At 65.4% G+C, this 26,355-nt stretch overlaps 1 protein-coding gene across 1 annotated transcript; it reads left to right on the top strand.

The window, feature by feature from the left end:
* The first annotated feature begins 1,358 nt into the window (after positions 1-1,358).
* ECEL1 (endothelin converting enzyme like 1) lies at positions 1,359-25,917 on the top strand. The gene is made up of 17 exons (XM_039489872.1): positions 1,359-2,114; positions 10,946-11,014; positions 12,676-12,786; positions 13,630-13,722; positions 14,012-14,136; positions 17,398-17,620; positions 17,981-18,079; positions 18,608-18,682; positions 19,352-19,455; positions 20,309-20,367; positions 20,802-20,853; positions 21,254-21,321; positions 21,696-21,820; positions 22,507-22,572; positions 23,060-23,155; positions 23,892-23,968; positions 24,755-25,917. Exons 1-17 carry the CDS (start codon positions 1,359-1,361, stop codon positions 24,852-24,854), a joined length of 2,298 nt encoding a protein of 765 aa, XP_039345806.1. The 3' UTR covers positions 24,855-25,917.
* The last annotated feature ends 438 nt before the right edge of the window (positions 25,918-26,355 follow it).

Here is a 26,355-nt window from a genome sequence, read left to right as displayed (position 1 = left end):
CCCCCCCAGCCGGGCACTGGGGTTCCCGCTTCCCGGACCGGGCACTGGGGGGATCCCGCGCCCTCCCGGACCGGGCGCTGGAGGATGCCGTGTCCCCCCCCCAGCCGGGCGCTGGAGGGTCCCGTGCCCCCCCCCCCGCCGGGCGCTGGGGGGATCCCGCCCCCTCCCGGACCGGGCGCTGGAGGGTCCCGCTGCCCCCCTCCCGGGCCGGGCGCTGGGGAGCTGCAGCCGCCGCGCTCCGGGCGGATTCATCGGCTGCAAGTTCAACTTCCCGGCGCCGGCTGCCGGCTCCGTTCCCAGGCGCAACAGCGCCGGGGAGGGAAAGTTCGCGGGGGGGGGCGGGCGAGACTCCGCTTCCCCCGGGCCGGGCGGGCCCCGCTGGGTCTGGCCCCGACGCGCAGGGCAGGGGGAAGCCGCGCTCCTGGCCGGGCAGGCAGGGCGGGGAGCCGGGGTCCCCCGCTCGCCCCGCGCCCGCCGCTCCCTGGCCCCTGGAAGCGCCGCGGGGCTGCGAGGAGGCGACGGACCGTCCGGAATTCGGGGTCTCTGACCCAGCTGAGCCGAGACCCCCCCCCCCAAGAGGGGACAAGTGCAGCCTTGGCCCCAGCCCCAGGGCTGAGGGGGGGCATCCCCTCCCCGGGGGAACCCTCCTCCCCCTCGGCTCCCTGGTCCCCTCCTTCAGCCACACTTCGGTGGGGCCCCGGCCCCGCGACAGGGCCCAGCCTGGGCGGACAAGACCCTGGCAGAGCTGCCGGGGGCCCGTCCGTTCGGAGCCGGGACTGTCCCGGGTGTGGGGGGTGCTGCCCCATGGCAGAGGCTCGACGGGCAGGGGACCAATTCCAAGAGGCCGGGGTCCCTTTAGGGCCCCCGCTTCCTCCTCCACAGTGACGTGGGGCTCCACCGCCGCCAGAGCAGTGGCTCCTTCGGGGCCACACCCTGCCTGCCGCCAGTGCCCAGCGGGTTGGTGCCAGGGCAGGGGGGAGGGCTGGGAGGGCGGCGCGCCAGCAGCATAAAAGAGCCAGACCCAAGTCTAGACCCTGGCGTGTGGGGGACGACCCTGCCCTGAGGGTCAGATGGGGGGAGGAGAGGCCAGGCAGCCTGCCAGGCTGTGGAGAAAAGCCGGCAAGGCCGGGTCGTGCTCCGACTTGCTATGAGTGGGGGAGGGGAGGGGACCCTCCCCAGTTAACAGACTCTCCCCTCCCCCCAGGGACTGCTACCGGCAGGGGCTGCGGGAAAAGCCGGCGCTCTGGGTCCCTCGGCGGAGCTCCCTGGGGCCCGAGACATGAGCTCCCCCCCTCGCCCTCTGCCCTGAGCACCTGCCCCCGGAGCCGGGCCGCGGTGCCGGCCCTGGGCCCGGCAGCATGGAGAAGACCTACTCGCTGACGGCCCACTACGACGAGTTCCAGGAGGTGAGGTGTGCCAGCAAGTACAACAGCGGCACCCTGCCCAACGGCTTCAACCTCCAGCTCGGGGCCGGGGCCAAGAAGCCGCGCCGGGGGCTGCCGCGCTGGACCCGGCGCGAGATCTGCCTGCTCTCGGGGCTGGTCTTCGCGGCGGGCCTGTGCGTCATCCTGGGCTGCGTGCTGCTGCTCAAGTACCTGGCCATGGAGCGCGCCGCCTACTGCCTGGAGGACTGCCAGGAGAAGAAGGCCTTCGTCAAGGCCTCCCTCTTCATCGCCAACAACATCGACCCCACCATCGACCCCTGCAAGGACTTCTACTCCTTCGCCTGCGGCAGCTGGCTCCACCGGCACAGCATCCCCGAGGACAAGCTGCACTACGGCATCATCGCCACCATCGGCGAGCAGAACGAGGAGAAGCTCCGGCGGCTGCTCCAGCGCCCCGTCCGCAGGGGCTCCCGGGCCTCGGCCGAGAGGAAGGTCAAGGAGTTCTTCCGCTCCTGCCTGGACATGGGCGAGATCGACCGCCTGGGGCCGCGGCCCATGCTGGAGGTGATCGAGGACTGCGGCGGCTGGGACGGGCCGGCCACGGGGCGGCCAGCCCGCTGGGACTTCAACGAGCTGCTCTACAAGACCCAGGGCGTCTACAGCACGGCCGTGCTCTTCTCCCTCACGGTCAACCTGGACGACAAGAACTCCTCCCGCTACGTCATCCGGGTGAGTGAGGGACGCCAGGCCCGGGGCACGCCCACCGGGCAGGGCAGGACAGCTGCAGCCAGGAGGCCTCCGGCTAGGGTCACTCGAGGTCTGGCTGGGTCTGTACTGGAACCGGACACCTCTCAGGAAGGCCCCGGGTGCTGCGGCAACAGGTTGGGTGACTCCTTGGGGCACTGCACTACAGCGGCTGGCCCCAGTGAGGCACTAGGGGGCGCTGGGCGGCAGGGCGCTGGGGGGCAGGGCGCTGGATGGGTGGCCCAGCAGGGGGCACTCTCCCCTCACAGTCAGGCCTGCCCCCAATTTGGTGCTAGGGGGCGCTGCCTGCAGAGCCTGGGGTGTATAACTCGCTAGGGGGCGCTCTCCATTCCCAGCCAGTGCCGCTCACGTGAGTTCCTCGAAGATCCAGTGGCCCTGCCCTGGGAGGCGTCAGCCCTGCCGCGCTGTTTAGATCCCGGGAGTCCTGTCATTAGATCCTGCCTGTCTGAAACCCCCTGCCCCGCGGGCCACACTCAGCCGGACACAGGCGTCTCCTTCCTGTCCCAGCCGGGTCCCACCCCAGAGCGGGCTGCATTTCAGCAGGGGCTGAGGGGTGCCTATGCCTGGAGTGCGCTGTGGGGTCCCCAGGCTGGTGGGGCGAGCGCTCGCGCTGCGTGGGGAACGCGGCCCCTAACAAGGCTGCCCCCCTGCCATCAGCTCCCAGGGGAGAGGCGCTCGCACAAGGCAGTTCCCCCATGGGTGTAGCCTGTGCTGATCACAGACGGCTGCAAACGCCTGCGCCAGACCGAAGCCTGCCAGCCAGCGGCTCCAATCGCCCTCCACGCAGTGCTGAGGAACCAGCCAGCCTGGCTGCACCGCTCCCAGACCAGCCCCGATCGCTCTGTGGGGCCCAGGGGGCTCAGCAAAGCCAGAGGTCATCCAGGCAGGTGGCACGGCAGCCTCCCCAATAGCTTTGCTGGAGCCCCTCACTCCCAACCCACATCCCCCTGCTACTTCAGCCCTGGGTTCCTTCCCAGCTCCGCCAGTGCCCCTCACTCCCGACCCACAGCCCCCTGCTGTCCCAGCCCTGGGCTCCCCACCCACAGCTTTGCTGGTGCCCCTCACTCCCGACCCGCAGCCCCCTGCTGTCCCAGCCCTGGGCTCCCCACCCACAGCTCTGCTGGTGCCCCTCACTCCCGACCCACAGCCCCCTGCTGTCCCAGCCCTGGGCTCCCCACCCACAGCTCTGCTGGTGCCCCTCACTCCTGACCCACATCCCCCTGCTACTTCAGCCCTGGGCTCCCCACACACAGCTTTGCTGATGCCCCTCACTCCCGACCCGCAGTCCTCTGCTATCCCAGCCCTGGGCTCCCCACACACAGCTCTGCTGGTGCCCCTCACTCCCAACCCGCAGCCCCTGCTGTCCCAGCCTTTCTGGTCCTGGTTCCCCTCCTGGTCGGTCAGTCAGCAGCACTGGGGCCCCGTTCAAAGATCAGATGCTCCCATCCCAAACTCAGGTTAGTATCGTCGATTGTCCCGTGGCCTCCTGCCCAGCCAAGCTGCTAGACCTCTTCCCCGGCCCCCTAAGCCACGGGCCAGGCCCCACAGGCTGTAGGTGGGGGCGGACGCTGGTGACCATCCCAGCAGGAGCAGCTATGCCAGCAAATCAACACACAGATCAGGCCTGAGTGTCAGAGGCACCAGCCAGTCAAACAGGAGACACTGCCCAAGGCGCCTCCCTCCTCTCCGGGCAGAGCCCATGTGTCATGGGTGTCTGGCTCCCTGAGTCACTCTCCCCTGCAGCATCAAGAGATGTCACCTGCATGCCACAAGATGGGCCCTGTGGGTGGGGGTCACTCCCCCATATACAAGGAGCAGCCCCAGTTTTTCAGCTTCAAACAACTTGACTTTTCCATTAAGGAAAAACAATGAACCAAGAAAGAACCAAAGTAAAGTCTCATAGATTCCAAAGCCAGAAGGTACCATTGTGAGCATCTCATCTGATCCCTCCCCCCGCATAGCGCAGGCCGGAGAATTATCCCAGAACAATTCCTAGAGCCCATCTTCTAGAAAAACATCCCCCCCTGGGTTTAAAAATGGCCAGCGATGGAGAATGCACCATGACCCCTGGTACCACGGCTCTTGGTAAAGCTCCCCTGGGGGAGAGCGCAGTGTGGGTGTCTCATAGCGAGGCTGAGCTCCAAAGGGCCTCTGCCCCAGCACACAAGCCCAGCACTCAGATGTTTACAGCAAAATGACTCCATGCACCACGGCTCACAGGGCCCTGGTCAGACGGGCGGGGAAAGCCCCAGTTCTGCTGCTCTGAACAGGAGCTGTGGGTGTATTGGAACACAACTGGGTTCACCGAGCGTGTCCCAGCTCTCCAGTGACAGCGCTCAGCATAGGGCCTCTGACACACAGCTGCACAGTTCCAGTTCCAGCCAGCAGAAGGCAGTGCAGACACACACTCAGACCTACCCGGCAATGTCTCGGTCTTTGGCTCCCCCTACTGGTCTCACTTGACTCTGTAAGGCACACGCTGAATTGGTGTAAATGGGATCAGAATCCTGCCCGGCCCAGCTGGGGTGCTTGCGAAACAGGCAGCTCGTGCCCAAGAAATAGGGAGCGGGGGAATTGACAAGCAGGGAAGCTGGCTTCTTGGCATGGGAGGAGGGGATCAGGACACTGGGCATTGTCCAGGCAGGAGGGGAGCTGGGGAGCTGCATGCAACATGTGCTGGCAGAATCAGGGGCACCATTTTGGCAGGAAAGGGCAGGCGGGCAGGGTTGGGTGCCTTGGCAGAGCTGAGGGTGGGGAGCCCAGGGCTGGGATAGTGGCTGGGGTGGGGGGAGGGCTCGGGGTCAGGATTAGGAGCAAAGGGTGAGCTGAGCTAGGAGCCCAGGGCTGGGATATCAGGGGGCTAAGGGTCGGGATTGAGGGGCAATGGCAGAGCTGTGGGGGCAGGGCTGGGATATCAGGGGGCTGCGGGTCAGGAGTGGGGGGCACTGGCTGATCTGTGTGGAGGGGAAGGAATGCCCTGTGCTGCCCCCCCCCCCCGCCCTTCCCAGCCTCTCCCCCTCTGAGCCCTTCAGTGACTCCGAGATGTAGAGAGCAAATGGAACCAGCAGGGCCCTGGCAGCGGATTGCGACCCCGGCTGCGTGGCCATTCCCCGCCCGCCTCCGGAGCTCATTCCCCACGCCGGGCCCCGAGCAGTGGCAGGAGCCGGCGCTGCTGGCGGGACTGTTTAAGACACAGGTGGCTCTATTCCCCTGGACACTGTTCCCCGCTGCGGCCGGAACTGGCGGAGTCAGACGCACGGGCGGGGAGGTTCCAGGCGGGCTGGGCCGCTGGCTCCCAGCCTCCCCGTTCTTGTCAAATTACCTTGGAAAACGAACCAGCAAGTGCGATTTGGCGCTAATTGCCTGCTCGGACACAGCCGGGGCTCGTGGGACGCCATGCTCGGCAACCGGCCTTTATTTGCATAGCAATGCCGGGCGCCACGCCGACGGAGAAGCGGCTTTTATACCCAAATTAATGTGACTTCTACAGGAGGGGACCTTCGGAAAGGCAATTTCCCTCCGCATAATTGCAGTGTTTAGCAAAACAGCATGGCAGGCAATTTTCCAGGCAATCGGCAGAGCCGTGCACGCAGAGGAGAGAGGGTGCATGTGCGTACGTGCTGGGGGAGCATCTGTGTGCACATAGTGGGGGTGTGCTCTCCCACGGTGCGTGTGCATAGTGCGAGAGGGTATGGGTGCAGGCATAAGTGCACGGGGGGTGTGCACCCTGGGGAATGAGTGTGTAGACCCGCTGGGAGAGCATTGTGCACATTATGGGGGAGTGTGTGGGTGTGCCTGTGTGTGCACTGGGCTGTGCAAACTATGCGAGTGTGCATGCTGGGGGGGCGTGTGCACACTGGGGAGAGTGCGAGAGTGTGCACGCACTGGGGCAGAGTGTGCCCAGGAGTGTGGCTGCGTGTGCCCTGTGTGCGTGTGGGTGTGGACACGCATGCTGGGGGGGTGCACACTGGGGAGAGTGCGAGAGCGTGTGCGCACTGGGGCAGAGTGTGCACTGGGGAACGTGGCTGCGTGTGCCCTGTGTGCATGCGGGTGTGCACATGTGCTGGGGGTGTGCACACTGGGGAGAGTGCGAGAGCGTGTGCGCACTGGGGCAGAGTGTGCACAGGAGCGTGGCTGTGTGTGCCCTGTGTGCGTGCAGGTGTGGACACGCGTGCTGGGGGTGTGCACACTGGGGAGAGTGTGAGAGCGTGTGCGCACCGGGGCAGAGTGTGCACGGGAGCGTGGCTGCGTGTGCCCTGTGTGCGTGCGGGTGTGGACACGCGTGCTGGGGGTGTGCACACTGGGGAGAGTGTGAGAGCGTGTGCGCACCGGGGCAGAGTGTGCACGGGAGCGTGGCTGCGTGTGCCCTGTGTGCGTGCGGGTGTGGACACGCGTGCTGGGGGGGTGCACACTGGGGAGAGTGCGAGAGCGTGTGCGCACCGGGGCAGAGTGTGCACGGGAGCGTGGCTGCGTGTGCCCTGTGTGCGTGCGGGTGTGGACACGCGTGCTGGGGGGGTGCACACTGGGGAGAGTGCGAGAGCGTGTGAGCACCGGGGCAGAGTGTGCCCAGGAGCGTGGCTGCGTGTGCCCTGTGTGCGTGCGGGTGTGGACACGCGTGCTGGGGGGGTGCACACTGGGGAGAGTGCGAGAGCGTGTGCGCACTGGGGCAGAGCGTGCACGGGAGCGTGGCTGCATGTGCCCTGTGTGCGTGCAGGTGTGGACACGCGTGCTGGGGGGGTGCACACTGGGGAGAGTGCACTGGGGCAGCACTGGGGCAGAGCGTGCACGGGAGCGTGGCTGCGTGTGCCCTGTGTGCGTGCAGGTGTGGACACGCGTGCTGGGGGGGTGCACACTGGGGAGAGTGCGAGAGCGTGTGTGCACTGGGGCAGAGTGTGCACGGGAGCGTGGCTGTGTGTGCCCTGTGTGCGTGCAGGTGTGGACACGCGTGCTGGGGGGGTGCACACTGGGGAGAGTGCGAGAGCGTGTGAGCACCGGGGCAGGGTGTGCACTGGGGAACGTGGCTGCGTGTGCCCTGTGTGCGTGCGGGTGTGGACACGCGTGCTGGGGGGGTGCACACTGGGGAGAGTGCGAGAGCGTGTGCGCACTGGGGCAGAGCGTGCACGGGAGCGTGGCTGCATGTGCCCTGTGTGCGTGCAGGTGTGGACACGCGTGCTGGGGGGGTGCACACTGGGGAGAGTGTGAGAGCGTGTGCGCACTGGGGCAGAGCGTGCACGGGAGCGTGGCTGCGTGTGCCCTGTGTGCGTGCAGGTGTGGACACGCGTGCTGGGGGTGTGCACACTGGGGAGAGTGTGAGCGACCGGGCAGAGTGTGCACGGAGCGTGGCTGCGTGTGCCCTGTGTGCGTGCGGGTGTGGACACGCATGGGGAACGTGGCTGCGTGTGCCCTGTGTGCGTGCAGGTGTGGACACGCGTGCTGGGGGTGTGTGCTGTGGACGTGCTGGAGAAGTGGAGTGTCCTTTGGAGGTCTGCGTGCTCTGGCTCTAGGGGCCGCGGCCTGGTCTGGGGAGTTTATGGCTGGGGCTGTGGTCAGTGGAGATGAGGGACCTCGGGGCAGTGGCTGGTCCCATCCCTGGCGCTTGCACCGAACGGAGCCCCTGTAGCGCCTGGGGGCTCAGACAGGAGCTTCCCCTCCCCTGTGCGCCCAGCCCTGGGGCCTCCCGTCGGCTCCAGAGTCAGTGGGGCGGGGGGGCCCGGCTGAGCCCCAGGGCTCTGAGGAGCCGTAGTGGTGCGAAAGAGCCCGGTGCCCTCTCGTGGCCACAGCGGGTAAAGGACCGCAGTGGCCCCAGCTCCAGGGGGCGCTGTTGGAGCCGAGGGCGCAGCCGGGGCTGTAGGGGTGGGGAGGGGCTCTGATCTCCAGCCCGTGGGTAATTAGCAGCTCTCTGGTGCTGGCCGTTCCCCTCCCCCGTGCTCGAGGAGGCCGTACCCGCTCGTATGGACCCCGCCTCATGCTGCTCCTGCGGGACCGGCCCTTTGCTCCCTGCTGCAGGCCGGCAGCGTGTGCCGAGCGCCCTGGGGTCTCCCCCCCCCCACAGGGGATGGGAGGGTTTAAAGGGCCAGCCCTGGGGGGGGGTTGCTGGGCCGGGGTAGCATCAGTCCATGTGGCACAGCTGGCTCTGGGGGGAGCTCTCTGCAGCTGACGGGTGGAGCTTGGCCCAGGGGTCTCTGCACGTGCCCTGGGTCGGGAGAGCCCAGCCCCAGGGCAGGCAGCCCACAAGGGATGGCTGCTCAGCCTCCATGCCGCAGCGGGGTCGAGAAACGGGCCGGGCAGCCGCTGGACAGACGTGGCCTCACTGTTACTATCTGTGTTACGGGAGCACCCAGAAATCAGGGCCCGGTCAGGCTGGGTGCTACACAGGGCGTGAGGGACTGCGCCTGCCCCGCCGAGCTCACAATCTAAACAGGACAGACTGAGGGTGGGAGGGGAAACTGAGGCACGGAAGGGCCGTGACCGGCCCAAGCAGGGCGGTGGGAACAGAAGCCAGGTCTCCTGAGTCCCAGCCCAGTGCCCTGCTCACTAGACGACTGGGACAGATTTACCTCCCCCCCCCCCCCCGCCATTAATCCCCCCACCAAACGATTCAGCAAGACCAGCAGGCTCGGTCTGTTCCCAGTGCCGGTGCCGCAGTCACAGAGCCAGGCGAGCCCAGAGGGGTGGGGTTAGGGCGAACCATGCCGGCCGGGGGACAGAGGGCTGGAGAGCATCGCTCAGTACCATATGCTTCCCCAGCACCCTGCAGGTACCAGAGCCCTTGGCGAACACCAGGGTAATGCAGCCACTTCTGGGGAGGAGGACGGAAGACACAGCACAACAGTAAAAGCCCCTGCGGCTTTAAGGGTGGTGAGCTGAGACCCAGCAGCTCCAGAACGCCCCCATCCCCGCTGAGGCAGCCCCCCTCCCCAGCCCGGCGAGGTTAGACGGGTCAGGCCGACCCAATGGGATAGATTAATTTTTTCAGTACAGCTGCTTGTCCCCGTGATTGATGGCAGGAGGGCAGCGCCATTAGCTGATTGCTTCTTCCCAGGAGAGACTCTCCTTTGAAAACTGGCCAGCGGGCGGGCGGTGGGCAGCAGGGCTGGGCTGGGGGGTGCCCCATGGGGCCGGCCTGGCATGGGCCCCTCCCCGGGGGCACTTTCACCCACCGAGTCATTACACAAAGGGGTCTGCTGGGAAATCAGATTCTGGGCGTGTATCAGGGAGGGGAGAAATCCTGGTCACTAGGACAAAGGGCTGGCAGGAGGAAGGCGGGGATGGGAGCTTGGAGCCAGCCTGGGGCAGGCTCCCGATATGGCGGGCGGGCGGGGGGGGGGGGGAGTTGAGGGGGCGGCAGGATCACGGAGCGGGTTTGCTGGGGGTCGGGGATCAGCTGGGGGTCAGGGTGTTTAAAGGGGCTGGCGGCTCGGCTGGAACGTGATGGGCTGTGGATAACGGACCCTTCGGAGGTCTGGGACGTACAGTTCAGAGTGGACTTTATTCACCCGCAAGTGCGCTGTGTGAGGGTGCCTGGAGCGCCCCGGACACACGCATGCTCCTTTGTTATTGTAGGGTCACCTGGGAATACTGGTTTGTTATTGTAGGGTTGATTAGTTGAAACGGTGCTTCAAAGGGCCAGTCCGTTATTGCAGGGTTGCTGGGAGGGAAGGAGGGGGTTGATCTGTTACTGGAGGAATGCTTAGAGGGCCGGTTCGTTATCGTAGGGTTGCTCAGGGGGACGGTCTATTATCATGGGATTGTTCAGGGGGCCGGTCTGTTATTGTAGAGTTGCTCAGGGGGCCAATTTATTATTGTAGGGTTGCTCAGAAGGCCGGTCCGTTATTGTAGGGTTGCTCGGGAGGTCTGGTCTATTATTGTGGGGTTGCTCAGAGGGCCGGTCCATTATTGTAGGGTTGCTCAGAGGGCTGGTCTGTTATTGTAGGGCTGCTGGGAGGGAAGGAGGGGGTTAATCTGTTACTGGAGGAATGCTTAGAGGTCCGGTTCGTTATCGTAGGGTTGCTCAGGGGGACGGTCTATTATCATGGGATTGTTCATGGGGCCGGTCAGTTATTGTAGAGTTGCTCAGGGGGCCAATTTATTATTGTAGGGTTGCTCAGAAGGCCGGTCCGTTATTGTAGGGTTGCTCGGGAGGTCTGGTCTATTATCGTAGGGTTGCTCAGGAGGCCGGTCTGTTATTGTAGGGTTGCTCGGGAGGTCTGGTCTATTATTGTGGGGTTGCTCAGAGGGCCGGTCTATTATCGTAGGGTTGCTCAGGGGACCGGTCTGTTACTGTAGGGTTGCTCAGGGGGCTGGCCTGTGGCTGGGGGGTGGAGCAGTGCTCAGCACCCTCCATCCCAGCCAGCTGGCACTTTGAGGTGGACGACATGGTGTGGTCCGGCCCCCCCCGGCAGGGTGAGTTGATCGGGGAAGGACCCACCTGGGAGCGGGAGGGCTGAGCACAGGGGTGTGGACCATTGCCAGAGAGCCCCCCACGGGCCCTACCCAGACTGGCACGCGTGGTGGGGGGCGGGTAGGCTGGAGCCAGCAGAGCCCCAGAGCACACACAGGGGACCCCCTCCCCAGGTTGAATCTCCCTCCTGAGCCTCTGCCCTGGCAGCTGGACCTTCCTCCTGCCTGAGCCCCCGACAAAGCACATCCACCTGCCCCCTTCGCGGACAGGCCCCCCCACCCTGCATGGCCACACAGGCTGAGCCCCCACCTCTCCCTGCTCCTCCATTAGCTGGGGAGGTGGGGCTCAGGGTACCCAGGCCGCGCACTAACACGGCTCCTCTGCTCTGTGGCAGATTGACCAGGACGGGCTGACGCTGCCCGAGCGAACCCTGTACCTGGGGCAGGACGAGGAGAGCGAGAAGGTGAGGGGGGGCTGGCATCGCCCGGGGGGAGGGGGGGGGAGCAGCCCCTACCCAGCACCAGCTGCACCCGAGCCGGGTAGGGGTGAGGAGAGGCTGGCGCAGCTGCAGTGTCGCCAACCACCAGAAATCATGAGTCAGACCCCAAAAGTCACCAGACTGGCCCCAACTATTAGGAGTGATTTTTAAACAAGTTCTGTTCGTCGGGCTCTTGTTTCATGTGTGGTCTCCCCCTGCTTGGTGTGTGTGTGTGTGTGTGTGTGTGTGTGTGTGTGTGTGTGTGTGTGTGTGTGTGTGTGTGTGTGTGTGAGAGAGACTGTGTGTGAGCTCCCCCTGCCCATCCTGTGTGTGTGTGTGAGCTCCCCCTGCCCATCCTGTGTGTGTGTGTGTGAGCTCCCCCTGCCCATCCTGTGTGTGTGTGTGTATGTGTGAGCTCCCCCTGCCCATCCTGTGTGTGTGTGTATGTGTGAGCTCCCCCTGCCCATCCTGTGTGTGTGTGTGTGTGTGTGTGTGTGTGAGCTCCCCCTGCCCATCCTGTGTGTGTGTGTGTGTGTGTGTGTGAGCTCCCCCTGCCCATCGTGTGTGTGTGTGTGTGTGTGTGTGTGAGCTCCCCCTGCCCATCCTGTGTGTGTGTGTGTGTGTGTGTGTGAGCTCCCCCTGCCCATCCTGTGTGTGTGTGTGTGTGTATGTGTGAGCTCCCCCTGCCCATCCTGTGTGTGTGTGTGTGTGAGCTCCCCCTGCCCATCCTGTGTGTGTGTGTGTGTTTGTGTGAGCTCCCCCTGCCCATCCTGTGTGTGTGTGTGTGTGTGTGTGTATGTGTGAGCTCCCCCTGCCCATCCTGTGTGTGTGTGTGTGTGAGCTCCCCCTGCCCATCCTGTGTGTGTGTGTGTGTGTGTATGTGTGAGCTCCCCCTGCCCATCCTGTGTGTGTGTGTGTGTGTGTGTGTGTGAGCTCCCCCTGCCCATCCTGTGTGTGTGTGTGTGTGTGTGTGTGTGAGCTCCCCCTGCCCATCCTGTATGGGGCTGTGGGGTGTATGGGGGGAGTGTGGAGGGTTGGGGGGGGGGTGCAGGTATTGGGGTGTTTGGGGGTAGGGGTGTTGGGGGAAGTTACTTTGGCCCCCACCTGCCTGGCCACTAATTCTGCCCCCAGGCCCCCCCCATACACACCTCAGCTCCTCCTGGCCCTTCACCCCTGGCCGGGGCAGGCACTGCCCTGTCCTTGCTGGCTGCAGGTGGGGGTCAGGGGGCGGGGCTGCTGGGCTCTTTAGCTCCGCCCTCCCGTGACACTGGAGGGGGCTGCAGCGGGGCGGGGCGGGAGCTCTGCCCACAGGAGCTGATTGGTGGCTCAGCCCCAGGGGGCGGGCTAATGGGGCAGGCAGCCAATCAGAGGGTTCAGAAGCTCTAGGGGGATTGGAGCTTCTGGAGCAGACAGGCTGAAATCCCATCACCAGCAGAACGTCCCCCAAGAGTTGGGCAGCGGGGGGGGGAGGATGTGACACCCCCCAGACCCCACCCCCTGCTGCCCCTCCCCCTGGCCAGGCCTGACCCCCTTAGCCTCCCCCCCACCCCCTGGTCAGGCGTGTCCCCTTGATCCCCCTGGGTCCGAGCCCCCCCAAGGATGGAGCTGCCCCCCCCGGGCCGGCTGACCCCTCGCCTCGTGCCCAGATCCTGGCGGCGTACCGCCTGTTCATGGAGCGGCTGCTGGGCCTGCTGGGAGCGGAGCACGGGGCGCAGAAGGCGGAGGAGATCCTGCAGCTGGAGCAGAGACTGGCCAACGTGAGTCCTTCCCAGCCCAGACCCGCTGGCCTGGCTGCCCCCGTGGGGCTCCAGGGGTGTCACACAGGGCAGGGGAGGGGGGGCTCTTCGGGCACAAGTGGCCCCCAGCTTGCGAGGAACTAGCTCCCTACAGCCACGTGGGGAAGGTGGGGGCCCAGCCAGGGCCCAAGGGGCAGTGCCCTCGCGTGGGTCAGCCCTTGGCAGCCTGGGTTCAACCCCATGCTAGCACTGAGCGCTGCTTGCCCAGCCTCCGGCCTCTCGGGGGAGCAGGTCGCAGCCCAGCGCACCCAGTGTCTGGGGGGGTCCCTGGGCGGGGAGGGGACATGCTGGGGGGCTGGTGCCTGGCGCCCGGGGCTGACTGGTGAGTCCCTGTTACAGGAAGCGGGCTCATTCCCAAGGCAGCAGTCCCTTGGCCTGCCCAGCCCCCCACAGCTTGCTTGCTGCCCATCCCCAACCCCTGGCACTGCCCCAGGGCTGGGCACAGCTGGGCTGAGGGGCTTCCTGCTCCAGGGGCCCGTTAGCCTCCTGTGCTGAGGGGACACCGAGCTGCAGAAGGGAGATCAAAGGGCAGCAAAGCCTGACTGGGTTGCACCCTCTGCAGGGTGCAGGGACCCTGCAGGATAGCGGGGAGCAGCAGTGAGCGCCCCAGGGTGGCATCCGCCTCCCACCATCACATGGCTGGGGAATGAGTGAGGGGCCCCAGGCCTTTGCAGGGTCAGGGGAGCAGTGAGACCGGCGAGAGGGAACGCTTAGCCCTAGACTCCCTGCCCGTGGCTGGCCCCGTGGCACCCCCAGCCTGGAGGCTCAGGCAAAGCGCGGCCCTGATGCGTCTGTCCCGCCCAGATCACGGTCTCCGAGTACGACGACCTGCGCAGGGACATCAGCACCATGTACAACAAGGTGACGCTGGGGGAGCTGCAGCGCATCACCCCCACCGTGAGTACCCTGCCGGGGCGCTGGGGGAGGGACAGCCCAGCTGAGGTGCCCAGATAAATGCCCTCCTGGCTCTTCTCCTCCCCTGACAAGTCCATTCTGGAGGGCAGTGGCATCCGCACCAGTTCGGAGACTGCAGAGGGGCACTCAGACATGGGCCTCGTTAGGTCACTGCGGTGGGGCAAGCCCAGGCTGAATCACTGCCCATGGGCCTGGGCCAGCCGCAGAGCGCGGGGGGCTCTGGAGAAGGCGAGGCCCCTCTGGTCACAGTGCCCTCTCCCCCACCCCCCAGCTCAAGTGGAAGCGCCTGCTGGATCGGATCTTCCATGATAACTTCTCGGAGGAGGAGGAGGTGGTGCTGCTGGCCACTGACTACATGCAGAAGGTGTCGGAGCTCATCCGCAGCACGCCCAGCAGGTACCGGCCAGCGGGGCACGGCGGGCACTGCCAGGGGGCAGGGCTCTATCAGACGCCTCGTCCCACATGCTCCCTCCAGCTCCAGACACACGGCTGGGTAGCAGGGCTCTGTGGGGAAAGTGGGTCTCTGGGACATGCCCTGGGGTCAGAGTGTGGTGGCCCCTCCGGGCCCCTCACTCGGGCACACAGGTGTGATTGGAGCCTGGCAGCAGGTGGCAGAGGGGCAGATCCCAGCAGAAGCCCCGTCTCCTGCTCAGGCTTCCTAGCAAGGTGACGGGGAGGATGAGACCTTGACGGACCTGGCTCAGGGCCGAAGGGGCCTGGCCAGGGATTTCTGCAGTGGGGATTTGTGGGCGCAGCTCCTCCTCAGCCCAATCCCCTGCGTCTCCTGCCTTTGATCAGCTCCCTGGGCCAGGGGTCGTTTCCATACAGACAGGACATCTCACTAATGGCCATTGATCTGCCGGGACTCGCCTGCCTCCTGAATGCCAATGGGCTGCTGCAGCTGTCTGCTGGGGCCAGGAGACCACCACATGCAACCCACCACCCCTGCCATGCTCACAGAGCTGCACTGCTTCATCCCCCCAACATGGCGAGCTCCCCCTATCCTCCCCCCACCATGGCTGCAGGTAACCACCCCACCCCCACAGCATGCAGTGCCCTTTGCACTGTAGGCTCCCTCCATGCACAGAGGGATCCCTCCCCTCCCAGGTGTACCCGGCTACAAGCAGAGCACACGCCCCGGGATCCCCCTCAGCACACACAGAAACACCCCGTGGCCACCCAGAGAGACTCCCCTCCGCCAGCTCCCTCCTGCACCCCCCACCGATCCCCACTCCCGGCCACGCACACGCTGAGTGGAAAATAGCATTTCAGAGCTAATCAAATGCATTACAAATCACCCGGCTAAACCAATTCATTACACAGGCAATTCAGCCGTGCGCAGGTGCAGGGCGCCGAGCCAGCCGGCGTCTGGGCTTTAATGGGATATTCCCTGTCACGGAGTCCCCGGGTGATGCTCTGGAACTGCTCCCCACAAAGCCAGGCAGGACTTTGGGGAGCCTCCTCTCCCTTGGAGCAGACTGTCTGCAGGGCAAGAAGCTCACACGGCTTCACCTCCTGGGTCTCTCCTTGGAGCATTCAGCATCCTCTGCCCCTCCGTGCGCTTCCCACAGCGAGTCCGCCCCAGTGGGGTCCTGGGGAAGCCAGAGGGTCCTGCACCCCCACTCCGCAGTCAGACGTGACTCTCAGCCAGCCAGTAACACAGAGGTTTATTCGATGACAGGAACATGGTCTAAAACAGAGCTTGTAGGTACCGCGAGCCGGACCCCTCGGCCAGGTCCATTCTGGGGGGCAGTGAGCCAGACCCCCACGTCTGCACTTCACTCCTCGTCCCCAGCCAGCTCCAGACTGAAACCCCCTCCAGCCCCCCCTCCTCTGCTCAGCTCCTTTCCCGGGCCAGGAGGTCACCTGACCTCTTTGTCTCCAACACCTTTAGCATCCCCTTGCAGGGGGGAAGGGCCCGGCCATTAGTTGCCAGGCGACAGAGGGTCGGCCAGGAACTGAGGCCCCCCCAGTATTCAGAGGGAACATTAAGAACAGCCCCATTTTGTCACATTCCCTAAAGCTGCATCTCAGACGCCCCAGTCTGGCTGGGCACCCCTGGTACCCCAGAGCTGGCAGCGAACACCTCGCAGACCCCCTGTAACAATGCTGGCTCTGGCGGGACCCAACTGAGAGTGTCAATTCAGGACAAATTGCTTGGAGCAGGGCAGTTACAGCCCAAGGCTGGGGTTTCTGCGCACACCAAGGCAAACCAAACCAGCCAGCCAGACAGGACTTTGGTCTCACCCCACTGGCTAACCACAAGTCACACAAGCAAATCTCTTAGACAGGGGCGGCTCTAGACATTTCGCCACTCCAAGCACGGCGGCACGCCGCAAGGGGCGCTCTGCCGGTCGTTGGTCCCGCGGCTCCACCGAAGCCTGCGGAAGGTCCACCGGAGCTGCGGGACCAGCCGAAGGCTGTCTGCCTGCCGTCCTCCCGGCGACCGGCAGAGCGCCCCCCGCAGTATGCCGCCCCAAGCATGCGCTTGGCGTGCTGGGGTCTGGAGCCGCCCCTGCCCTTAGATACTCCAGTTTCCCAGTATCACCACCAGTGCCACTCGTTATGGGGATGAATGGTTATGAAAACCAACACCCCAGTACAAGAAAAAGGGTTCTCTCGATCCCAAAGGACCAAGCCCCAGACCCAGATCAATATACAAATCAGATCTTATCCAAAAATCACACTGTTGCCAAACCTTTAGAATCTAAAATCTAAAGGTTTATTCATAAAAGGAAAGCTAGAATTGGTTAAATGGAATCAATTACATACAGTGATGGCAAAGTTCTTGGTTCAGGCTTGTAGCAGTGATAGAATAAACTGCAGGTTCAAATCAAGTCTCTGGAACATCCCCAGCTGGGATGGGTCATTTGGTCCTTTGTGTAGAGCTTCAGCTTGTAGCAAAGTCCCTCCAGAGGTAGAAGCAGGATTGAAGACAAGATGGAGATGAGGCATCAGCCTTTTATAGCCTTTTTCCAGGTGTAAGAACCTCTTTGTCCTTACTGTGGAAAATTACAGCAAAATGGAGTCTGGAGTCACATGGGCAAGTCCCTGCACTTTGCTGAGTTAAGGTGTATCTGCCTTCTCTCAATGGGTCAGTTGTGTAGCTGATGGTGCTTAATGGGCCATCCAGCAGGCTAGGCAGAGCTGACACCAACTTGTCTGGGGTGTCACCCAGAAGCAGAGCAGAAGTTTGAAATACAGACAGTATAGAGCCAATATTCATAACTTCAACTACAAAAATGACACACACACATAGACAGCAGAATCATTACCAGCCAGCTATAACCTTGTCTTAGACACCTCATCTGACCCCTTTAGAGAAGATTTGGTGCCACTACAGGACCTTGGTTGCAACCATGTTCTATACGGTCCCAGTTCAAGTCAATAATGTGACACCCCCGTCTCCGAGCACGCTGGCCAGCCAGGGGTGCTAGCAGAGCCCAGGGAACTCCCTGCAACTAGGCTTTGGGAACGCCACCACTTCCACCATCACTCAAGGCTGGGAGATGCTTCCTGGCATCCCCGCTCCCCATTCGCCCCCCTGCTCCCTACCCCATCCCGCGGCCCCTGGGGCAGAGGAGGGAGAGGCTCAGGCCCCCGGGGCTATAAAACATGCTCTCCTCCCTGGCCGGTCCCCGTCTCTCTCCCTCCCAGGATCCTTCACAACTACATGCTGTGGCGCATTGTGGTGGTGCTGAGCGAGCACCTCTCCACGCCCTTCCGCGACGCCATCCATGAGCTCTCCAGGGAGATGGAGGGCACCGAGAAGCAGCTGGAGCTGGACAAGATGTGCCTGAGCCAGGCCAACAAGCACTTCGGCATGGCCTTGGGGGCCCTCTTCGTGGAGGAGTATTTCTCCTCTTCCAGCAAGGCCAAGGTAGGCACGGTGGGTGGGGTGGGCTGGGAATCCCCCCCGGATCCATCCAGGCTGTGGGGAAGCGGGGAATCCCACCAGTGACCACACCCCGGGCCAGTGAAACACAAGACAGGAGCGGCGCATCTTCAGGCCAAAAGCCCAGTGGTTGGCGGCCTGCTCAGGGCCTGGCCCTGTTACCCAGCAACCACTGGGCGTGGCTTAAGCCGTTTGTGGGCGTGGCTTAAGCCTTTTGTGGGCGTGGCAGTGATGGAGGAAGCGGCTGTGTAGGGAGGTTCGTACCCACCCTGGGCCCAGTGCCCTGGGTGTGTGCTACGAGGAACCCTGGTAAGGCTGTGACCCGGGCGCGGTTGTGCCGAGCAGGTGCAGCAGCTGGTGGAGGACATCAAGCACACCCTGGATCAGCGGCTGGATGAGCTCGACTGGATGGATGAAGAGACCAAACGCGCAGCTCGAGCCAAGGTGAGGCACCAAGGGGCCAGCCAATCGCAGCATCCACGGCTTGGGGCACTCCCAGGGGAGCTGTGGGTGGGGGCTGGAGCTCAGACGGCGAGGGGGGCTCTGAACTGCGTGGGCCACAGGCGGCCTCGCCAGTCCCAAAGTTGGGCAAGTGGGATTCTCCAGCCAGGAGAGGGAAGCTCTGCTGCCTGGCGGCCAACCCATAAGGGCCCCGCACCCACGCAGAGTGCAGCCCTGCTCGGGACTGGCTGGGCCCGTCCACGCCACGCGCCCAGACCTGGCCAGCCACGGCCACACAGATGGTGCTGCCATCCGGCTGCTGCAGCCACAGGCCAGCGCCTCCATGCAGAACTGGGGCTGGGACTCACCGCCTGCCCCTTCCAGCACAGGGGCCTCTGCCCAGAGAGCTAGAGCAGCAGCGCCGCAGTCTATTGTTGCCTCCAGCAGGGGGCGGCGCTGTGCTCAGACACGAGCCCGTCAGCCCCGTGAGATCAGGGCAGGCTCGGACCAGGGCATGTGCACTCCTTGCAGCTCCAGTACATGATGGTGATGATCGGGTACCCGGACTTCCTGCTGAAACCAGACGCCATCGATAAGGAGTACGAGGCGAGTGTGCGAGGGGCCCGCGCTGCACCCCTAGAGGGACCATCTTCACACCCAGGCTGGGAGAGATCCAGCAGTGCCCCTCCCTTTCTCCTGCTCTAGCCAGCGGCCCCTGGCCTGCCATGGCCCTGTCCCCTGGCCCTGCCCGGACTCCCTGGCCAGCAGGCGCTGCTGCTCTGTCAGCCTGTGGCAGGTGGCTTGCTGGGGGCTGTGATCAGCGGGTCATGAGGCTCAGGACCCTCCCAAAGTCCTTTGCTCCCTGTTCCCCTGGCTCTGGCTGAGCCACCTCCACCCTCACGCTAGCCCCACCCCCACAGCAGTGATTTACATGGCTACCGTCACATGGGCATGCAGGGGCACACGCTCTATCAGCAGGGTGCGCTCTCAGGCGCCGCCACCAGAGGGAGACACTCATGCACATGCTCAGTGTGGTACGGGACCCTCCATCCATCCTAGGTCCCTGCCCCGGGGATGGGGATGAGCCTGCATGCAGACCAGGGAGCCTCGGGGCTACAGCAAGCGCAGGGGCTGGGAGTCTGCTGGGGGGGGACGGGACATCCCAGCTCCGGCTCCTGGTCCCCTCTTGGGGCAGGAGGGCTGGCTAAGAAGGGGAGTCCCAGGGAGAAGCCCCCTGCCCTTCCCCGCCTGAGCTGGGCTGTGTCCCCGCCGCAGTTCGAAGTCCACGAGAAGACGTATTTCAGGAACATCCTCAACAGCATCAAGTTCAGCATCAAGCTGTCGGTGAAGAAGATCCGGCAGGAGGTGGACAAGTCTGCGTAGGTATCCATCGCCCTGGGGCCTGCGCTTTGCCCCTCCAGAGGGGATGGGGCAGAAGGGGGTGAGAGCAGAGTCGGCCGGGGGTCTTTAGGGATCCCTCTATGAGGGGAGGGACCCACAACCTGTGGGCACCATCTGAGCTCTGGCATGTGCTCCGAGTGTGGCCAGCCCCTGGCTGCCGGCGCCGGTTCAAGCCCCGCTCAGCCGGCTCGGTGAAAGACAATGGCGTGCGCTACGCTGGCTGCTGCAGGAGGCCCTGCTCTGCATGGCCAGGAGCCCCCTTGTCCCCACAGAGGTTGCTGCTGGGGCCCTGGGGTCCAGCCCCCCACATTGCTCCTCTCCCTGGAAATCAAGGGGCCCCACCTCAGCCAAGGCATTTCCCCAGGGGTGTGGCGGCCTCTAGTGGTCAGTGTGCGCACAGACAGGCAAATGCCTCACCGCTTGTGCCCACCTGCCACCTGCAGGGTGAGTGAAGCCCTGGCGTCTGCAGGGGCGTCTGCGCTGAGGTCGGGGCACAGGGGCCGAGCCTTCCTGTCAGGCTGGCTGATCAAGGGGGTGGTGACCCTGCCCAGATCCAGCAGCATGTGGCCCCCACAGCTGTCGCAGGCACCGACCTGGACTGGCCCCTCTGAGCACGGCGGCCCGTGCCCAGGGGGTTGGGAGGCCAGGCTAGAGCCTAGCCTGGCACCATCCTGTGGGTATTAGGGGTCAGCGGCTGCCCGCCCAGCACTCTGTCCTCTCCCAGTTCCCCCCCGGCCACACCACATGAGCAGAGACTCCCCTGTGTGCTGGGGCGGGGGGAGTTGGTGGGGCCCGGGGGCTGATCTCGGTGTCTCGGCTGTCTCCTTGCAGGTGGCTGCTGCCCCCCCAGGCCCTGAATGCCTACTACCTGCCCAACAAGAACCAGATGGGTACGGCCGCATCCGGCATCCCCCGGGCATCTGCTCTGAGTCACGGGGCGGGGGGGGGGGGAGCGGGGGATGGGGTGGTACATCTGCCAAGCTAGGGTGTGACTGGGACTGAAATAGTAATGGGGGGGGCTGCGGGTTGAAAGGGAGGGAAATTGGCAGAGGTGGGGAGGTGGGGGCAGGGCCAGGATAGCAGGGGGCTGTGGGTCAGGATTGGGGGGCATCGGCAGAGCTGGGGAGGGGCAGGACAGAGCACGGCTGCCTCAGGGAGCTGGGGGCTGACCCACGCCGTGGTGTATTTGTCCAGAGCTGGTGGGTGTTTGGGTGTCAGTAAGAGCCCTGTGTGCCTGGCCCAGGCGGGGTCCCCTCGCTGTGATCTGGCCCTGCTCGGGGTGGGAGGTGCCCCCTCCCCATAACACTCCCTCCTCTCCCCACAGTGTTCCCCGCCGGGATCCTCCAGCCCACGCTGTACGACCCCGAGTTCCCACAGTGAGTACAGGGCCCTGCAGGCACCGCCCACCACTCCGACCCCCCGCCCCGCCAGCGCCAGGGGGCAGGGGATGGGGGGTGCATGGTCGGGGCAGGGAGCACCCCTTGTGCCTGTGGAGAATCCCAGCCCTGGGGTAGCTCAGAACTGCCCCCGCCAGGCTGGACCCAGCCAGAACCACCTCTCGGGCCGCAGACACCCAGGTCAGTGCCCTGCCGTGGGCTCGAGTCAGCCTCTCACTTGCCCTCTGCCCATTCGCTGCTGACAGCGGGGGAGGGGTGCGCGCGCCTGCTCAGATCCCCCCCCCATTGCTGATGGGGCAGTGTCCTGGGTGGGGGGATGTTCTCAGACACCCCCCCCCAATTGCTGATGGGGTCGTGTCTTGTCTCCTCCTGCCAAAAGGTCCCTGAACTACGGTGGAATCGGCACCATCATTGGGCACGAACTGACCCACGGCTACGACGACTGGGGTGAGCCTCCTTCCCCCGCATGGGCCAGAGCTGGGACCCACGAGTGCCGCCCTGAGGCGTGGCGCCTGTTCGCCGGGGTCAGGGACGGGGCTCGGGGGTGAAGGAGATGCAAAGGGCCAGGTGGCAGCCGCATGGGCTGAGCCCTAGGCAGCCTCTGGAGCAGCGCCTCCCTCTGGCTGGTCCAGGAGCGGCGCCTGGCCCTCGGCCGACAGCGCACTCACTGCCAGGGCCTGGCAAACAGCTCCCTACGTGGCCCTCAGTCACTGGGGGGCTGGGGTGGGGCTGAACCAGCCGGGGACAGGGAGCCAGAACTCCTGGGTTCCAATCCCAGCTCTGTCCCATGAGCCCCTTCCACCCGTGCCGTGTGCCCGCAGGGGGCCAGTACGATCGGCACGGGAACCTGGTGCACTGGTGGACGGATGCCTCCTACAGCAAGTTCCTGAAGAAGGCCCAGTGCATCGTCAACCTGTACGACAACTTCACCGTCTACAACCAGCGGGTGAGCCCGGGGCGCCCCTCACTGCCAGGGGAGTGGAGCCGGCCTGGGGCGCCCCTCGCTGCCAGGGGGCTGGCCTGGGCCTAGGGCGCCCCTCGCTGCTGGGGGTCAGGCCTGAGCCTAGGGCACCCCTCGCTGCTGGGGGAGTGTGTCTGGCCAGGGCCTGGGGCGCCCCTTGCTGCCGGGGGTCTGGCCTGGGCCCGGGGCGCCCCTCACTGCTGGGGGACATTCACCTGGGCCTGCCCCAGATCGCTCCCCCGCAGCACATGGGCTCATAAGGGCTCTGCTCTGACCAGGATACTGAGGCACAGACTGCAGCAGCCAGAGCCGGGCAGGGTGCGGGGGGAGAGCAGGGGCTCTGGGTTGTGTCTCTCTGACCCCGCTGCAGTGATTGCAAGGGGCAGTTCATCTTTCTCTCTCTGCCATCCATAGTATCTACGTCACGAGGGGGAGGGTGCTGGTTCCCAGCGATGCAGCCCCCCCCCAAGCGCCCCTCCATCAGCCAGCGCCCAGGGGCTGATCCCCTCAGGCTGGCCTCCTGGAGATGGGCTGGTGGGGGCAGGAGCTGAGCCTGGGAGCCAGGTTGGTGGGGCAGGGGCAGGGATGGCCCCCAGTTTGAGGTGGAGTGTTGGAGGGCTGGGGGTGCGCCCGACCAGGGCCGTGTGAGCCCCCTGCTCCTCTCTCCACAGGTGAACGGGAAGCACACGCTGGGGGAGAACATCGCCGACATGGGGGGGCTCAAGCTGGCCTACTATGTAAGTGACGGAGTGCGCCCAGCACCCCAGCCCCTCTGCCCCCCACCCCGGGTCATGGAGAATGGCCGGGGGTGGGGGGGACCTGCAGGGCAGTGACCGGAGAACGGAGGGTGTGGGGGGGTGTATCTGCAGGGCAGTGGTGGGGGGAGGGACCTGCAGGGCAGTGACCGGAGAACGGGGGTGGGAGGGATCTGCAGGGCAGCAGCTGACTGGGAGGAGGCTGTGCTGGTGTTACTCTAGTCTAGGGGACACCGCACCCACCCGGGCTTGGGAGCAGAGCACAGCGCCCCCTCTCCCCCGGGGGGCCCCATGGCCACCAGCTGCCCCTCTGCCTCAGCTGGGAGAGGCCGTGACCCTCCTGCTACCCCCAGCCAGACCCATCACTCCGCATTGCACGGCTGCTGGGCCCAGCCTGAGGCGCCTGGGACAGAGAGGGGGCAACCGGGGGTGGGAAGCCCCCCGCAGTACGTGTGCCTGTGTTTTGCAGGCCTATCAGAAGTGGGTGCGGGAGCACGGGCCGGAGCACCCCCTGCACCGCCTGAAATACACCCACGACCAGCTCTTCTTCATCGCCTTCGCCCAGGTAACGCCCCGCCACCAGGGGGCGGTAGTGCCCGGCGAGGGGCCCAGAACCACCGCCACGCTGCCTCTGCCCTGCCAACCTTGGGCTCTCCGCCCCCAGCCCTCCGGCACCCCAGCCCTGGGTCTCTCCTGAGCAGAAATGACACAGGGGGAGTGGGGGGGTTAGATAGGGACAATGCTCACGCCTCTCCCTCTGCCCCAGGGGCTGCAGGATGGGGTGGGGAGCAGGGGGGCGAATGGGGAGCGGGGACGCCAGGAAGCATCTCCCTGCCCTGAGTGACAGTGGACGCGGCAGCGTTCCCAAGCCTAGTTGCAGGGAGTTCCCTGGGCTCTGCTAACGCCCCCGGCTGGCCGGCGTGCTCAGAGATGGGGGGTCTGCGAGGTGTTCGCTGCCAGCTCTGGGGTACCAGGGGTGCCCAGCCGGACTGGAGCGTCTGAGATGCAGCTTTAGGGAATATCTCATTAAAGCCCAGACGCCGGCTGGCTCGGTGCCCTGCACCTGCTCCCCCGGGGCAAGGCTGGGACCCACCCAACTTGTTTCACCTCCGCCTGCTCCGCTCTGGCCTTCCCCTGTCCTGCAGATCCCGCTGGGAGACCCTTGTCCTGGGACAGCTGAAAGGCCCTGGCTGCCTCGCTGACCTGGCCCCTGCCAGTCTCCCCTCTGCTGCTGGGGGGCCTCTGCTCCCCTCAGCTCCCCCCAGCTGTGACGCTCACTGTGGCTTCTCTCCCATCTGCAGAACTGGTGCATCAAGAGGCGCTCGCAGTCCATCTACCTGCAGGTGCTGACCGACAAACACGCCCCGGAGCACTACAGGTACCTGGGGCTGCTGCACCTGCTGGGTGTGGCCACTAGGAGGGGTGGCGAATCCCTGCCCTCTGCCTGGGGACCCCCAGCCTCTGCATGTGGGTTTGGCTGGAAGCGCCTCGGGGCAGGGCCCAGCTCCACCTGGGGCTCGAATTGTCCTGAGCACGCGGTCAGAGCAGCCGGCCGGCCAGCAGGGGGCGCAGGGAGCACAGGTCTGGGGCCAGTGGGCCCAGGGCAGGCAGGAGGGAGGGCAGCGGGTGCCCTGCCCCAGTGAGGACGAGAAAGGGTTAAACCAGTCCTTGCACTGGGCAGACTGGGAGCGGAGGGGCGCATGTGCTGGGGTCTCTCGGGCCAGCCTGACTGCTCCTGCCCTGGGGCCGGGCCCCCTGAGCCCACGGGGTTGTGGGGCAGGAAGAGGCTGCAGCAGGTCCGGGTGAGGGCACCCAAGAGGGGTGAGCCAAGGCCAGGAGCTTGGAGTGGGGTCCCCGGCTGGAGCGCAGGCCAGGCCAGCAGGGGGCAGCACAAGGGCTGGCACTGGGGCTTGGACCTAGGTTGGCGGCCCAGAGGCTGCCCCTCCATGGGCACCAGCCCAGGCAGAGCCAGTGGCCCCTCCTCACTGTCCATACACCAGGGCACTGCCCACTCCCCACTGGGCTCACGCCCCGACCTACAGGACAGTGCCGCTAACAGCTGCCTCCTCTCGCTTCAGAGGTGGCTGCATTGCCGGGCCAGGTGCGGCGCTGCCCTCGTCGGGCTGCCAGCCCCCCTTTCCTGAGCCCTCTCTCCACTCCCCAGGGTGCTGGGCAGCGTCTCCCAGTTTGAGGAGTTTGGCCGGGTCTTCCACTGCCCCAAGAACTCACCGATGAACCCAGCTCACAAGTGCTCCGTGTGGTGAGCGCCGGCGCCCCGCGGCCATGCCTCTCGCTGCCCTTTGCCTTGCGTGTGCCAAGCCGTCCGGCTGATCCTGCTGCTTCTCTCTGCCATCCGCCTGCCCGCCAGCGAGTCTCCGGGGAGAGCCGCCGGGCTCCTGTGCAGGGCCGGGGTGCGCAGGGACAGATGCCGGACAGAGCTGCAGACGAGGTGGCGAAGGCTCCTCTGGCCAGTTCCTCGGGGACCGATGTGACAGGCAGCAGGGAAACTATAGACTGGGTCCACTTCTAGCTGGGTGGGTCCTGCCTCCACCCCCCCTGGGCCTTGGAGCCAGCCCCCCTCCTCTGGCTCCCCATCGGCAAGCCAGGAGCCGGCCCAGTGAGCCCTGCCAGTGGCACAGCTGGGGGGAGGGGGATCCCCAAAACCATCGAGGGGCAGCGGGAGGGACCAGGCCTGGGGGAGGCAGGGGATAGGGCCCAATGCTGCTGGCACGGAGGGGCCATGTCTCAAAGCGGCTGGAGGATCCCACGTTTGGAAGCAAACGGTGCCCGTCCCAGGGCAGAACGCGGGGGCTGCGGCCCACGCCCCGTTCACCCAGCCCCACAGCTCCCAGCGCCGCGCCATGCTCAGAGCTGGCCACAGAGGCCTGAGCCAAGGCCCCCAGGGAAGCAACCTGCCAGCGCAAAGGCCCCCGTGTGCTCGGGCCCCGGGAAGTTGTAGGCTGGGCTGGGAGGTTCCAGGGGGACAGGGTGGGTGAGAAATCCCCCTGAACAGCGCCAGCTGCCAGTGCCCCCCAGCACCATGCCAACGGCTGCGGCATGGGTGGCAGCGGCTGGGCTGCAGGCAAAGAGCTGGCTCCACCCCCTGCCATCGGCACTCCTGGGCACTGACTCGCCCCTCGCCCCAGTGCAGTGCCGCCCGGCAGCACAAGGAGGCGCCGTTGGGTTGTCAGGCAGCTGCCTGAGCCCAGGAGGCCCCAGCGCTGCCCTGGCTGCCACAGCCAGGAGGGGGAGCCGGGTCGCCCCCGGGCGCGGTGCCTCTTGTACAGAATCGCTGTGTGTGTCGCTGCTCGGTGTGCTCAATAAAGCCGGCGCTGTACGGGTGGGTGGCTCGGTGCAGGGCAGCTGGGGGGGGGGCCGGGGGGGAGCGGGAGCCACCCCAGCCTGCAGCTTCAGCCCCACACAGCCCCACTGCTGCACTGGCTCGGGGGGGGGACACACACACCAGCCTCTGGTGTATCCCCCCCAACACACCCTGTGCCTTCTGGAGTATACCCCTCGGAGTCCCTCACCCCCCCAGCACAGAGCACCCCCTAGAGTCCATCCACCCCCCCACACACACACCGCGCCCTAGTGTCCCTCACCCCCCCAGCACAGAGCGCCCCCTAGAGTCCATCCACCCCCCCCCCACACACACACAGCGCCTTCTGAGTCCATACCCCCAGAGTCACCCCTGGAGTCCTCACCCCCAGCACAGAGCACCCCCTAGAGTCCATCCACCCCCTGGAGTCCTTCCCCCTCCACAGA

Source organism: Mauremys reevesii, linkage group 9 (genome assembly GCF_016161935.1).
Source record: "Mauremys reevesii isolate NIE-2019 linkage group 9, ASM1616193v1, whole genome shotgun sequence".
In the NCBI taxonomy this organism is placed as follows: domain Eukaryota; kingdom Metazoa; phylum Chordata; order Testudines; family Geoemydidae; genus Mauremys; species Mauremys reevesii.
The sequence above is the reverse complement of the archived record's forward strand: the minus strand, read 5'-3'. Positions and strand labels throughout refer to the sequence as shown.

Excerpts from the sequence above, each read along its gene's own strand:
- ECEL1 (XM_039489872.1), top strand. The coding sequence starts at position 1,359 with ATGGAGAAGACCTACTCGCTGACGGCCCACTACGACGAGTTCCAGGAG. Across the intron at positions 13,723-14,011 it reads TGCAGCGCATCACCCCCACC|CTCAAGTGGAAGCGCCTGCT; the intron begins GTGAGTACCCTG and ends CCCACCCCCCAG. Across the intron at positions 14,137-17,397 it reads ATCCGCAGCACGCCCAGCAG|GATCCTTCACAACTACATGC; the intron begins GTACCGGCCAGC and ends TCTCCCTCCCAG.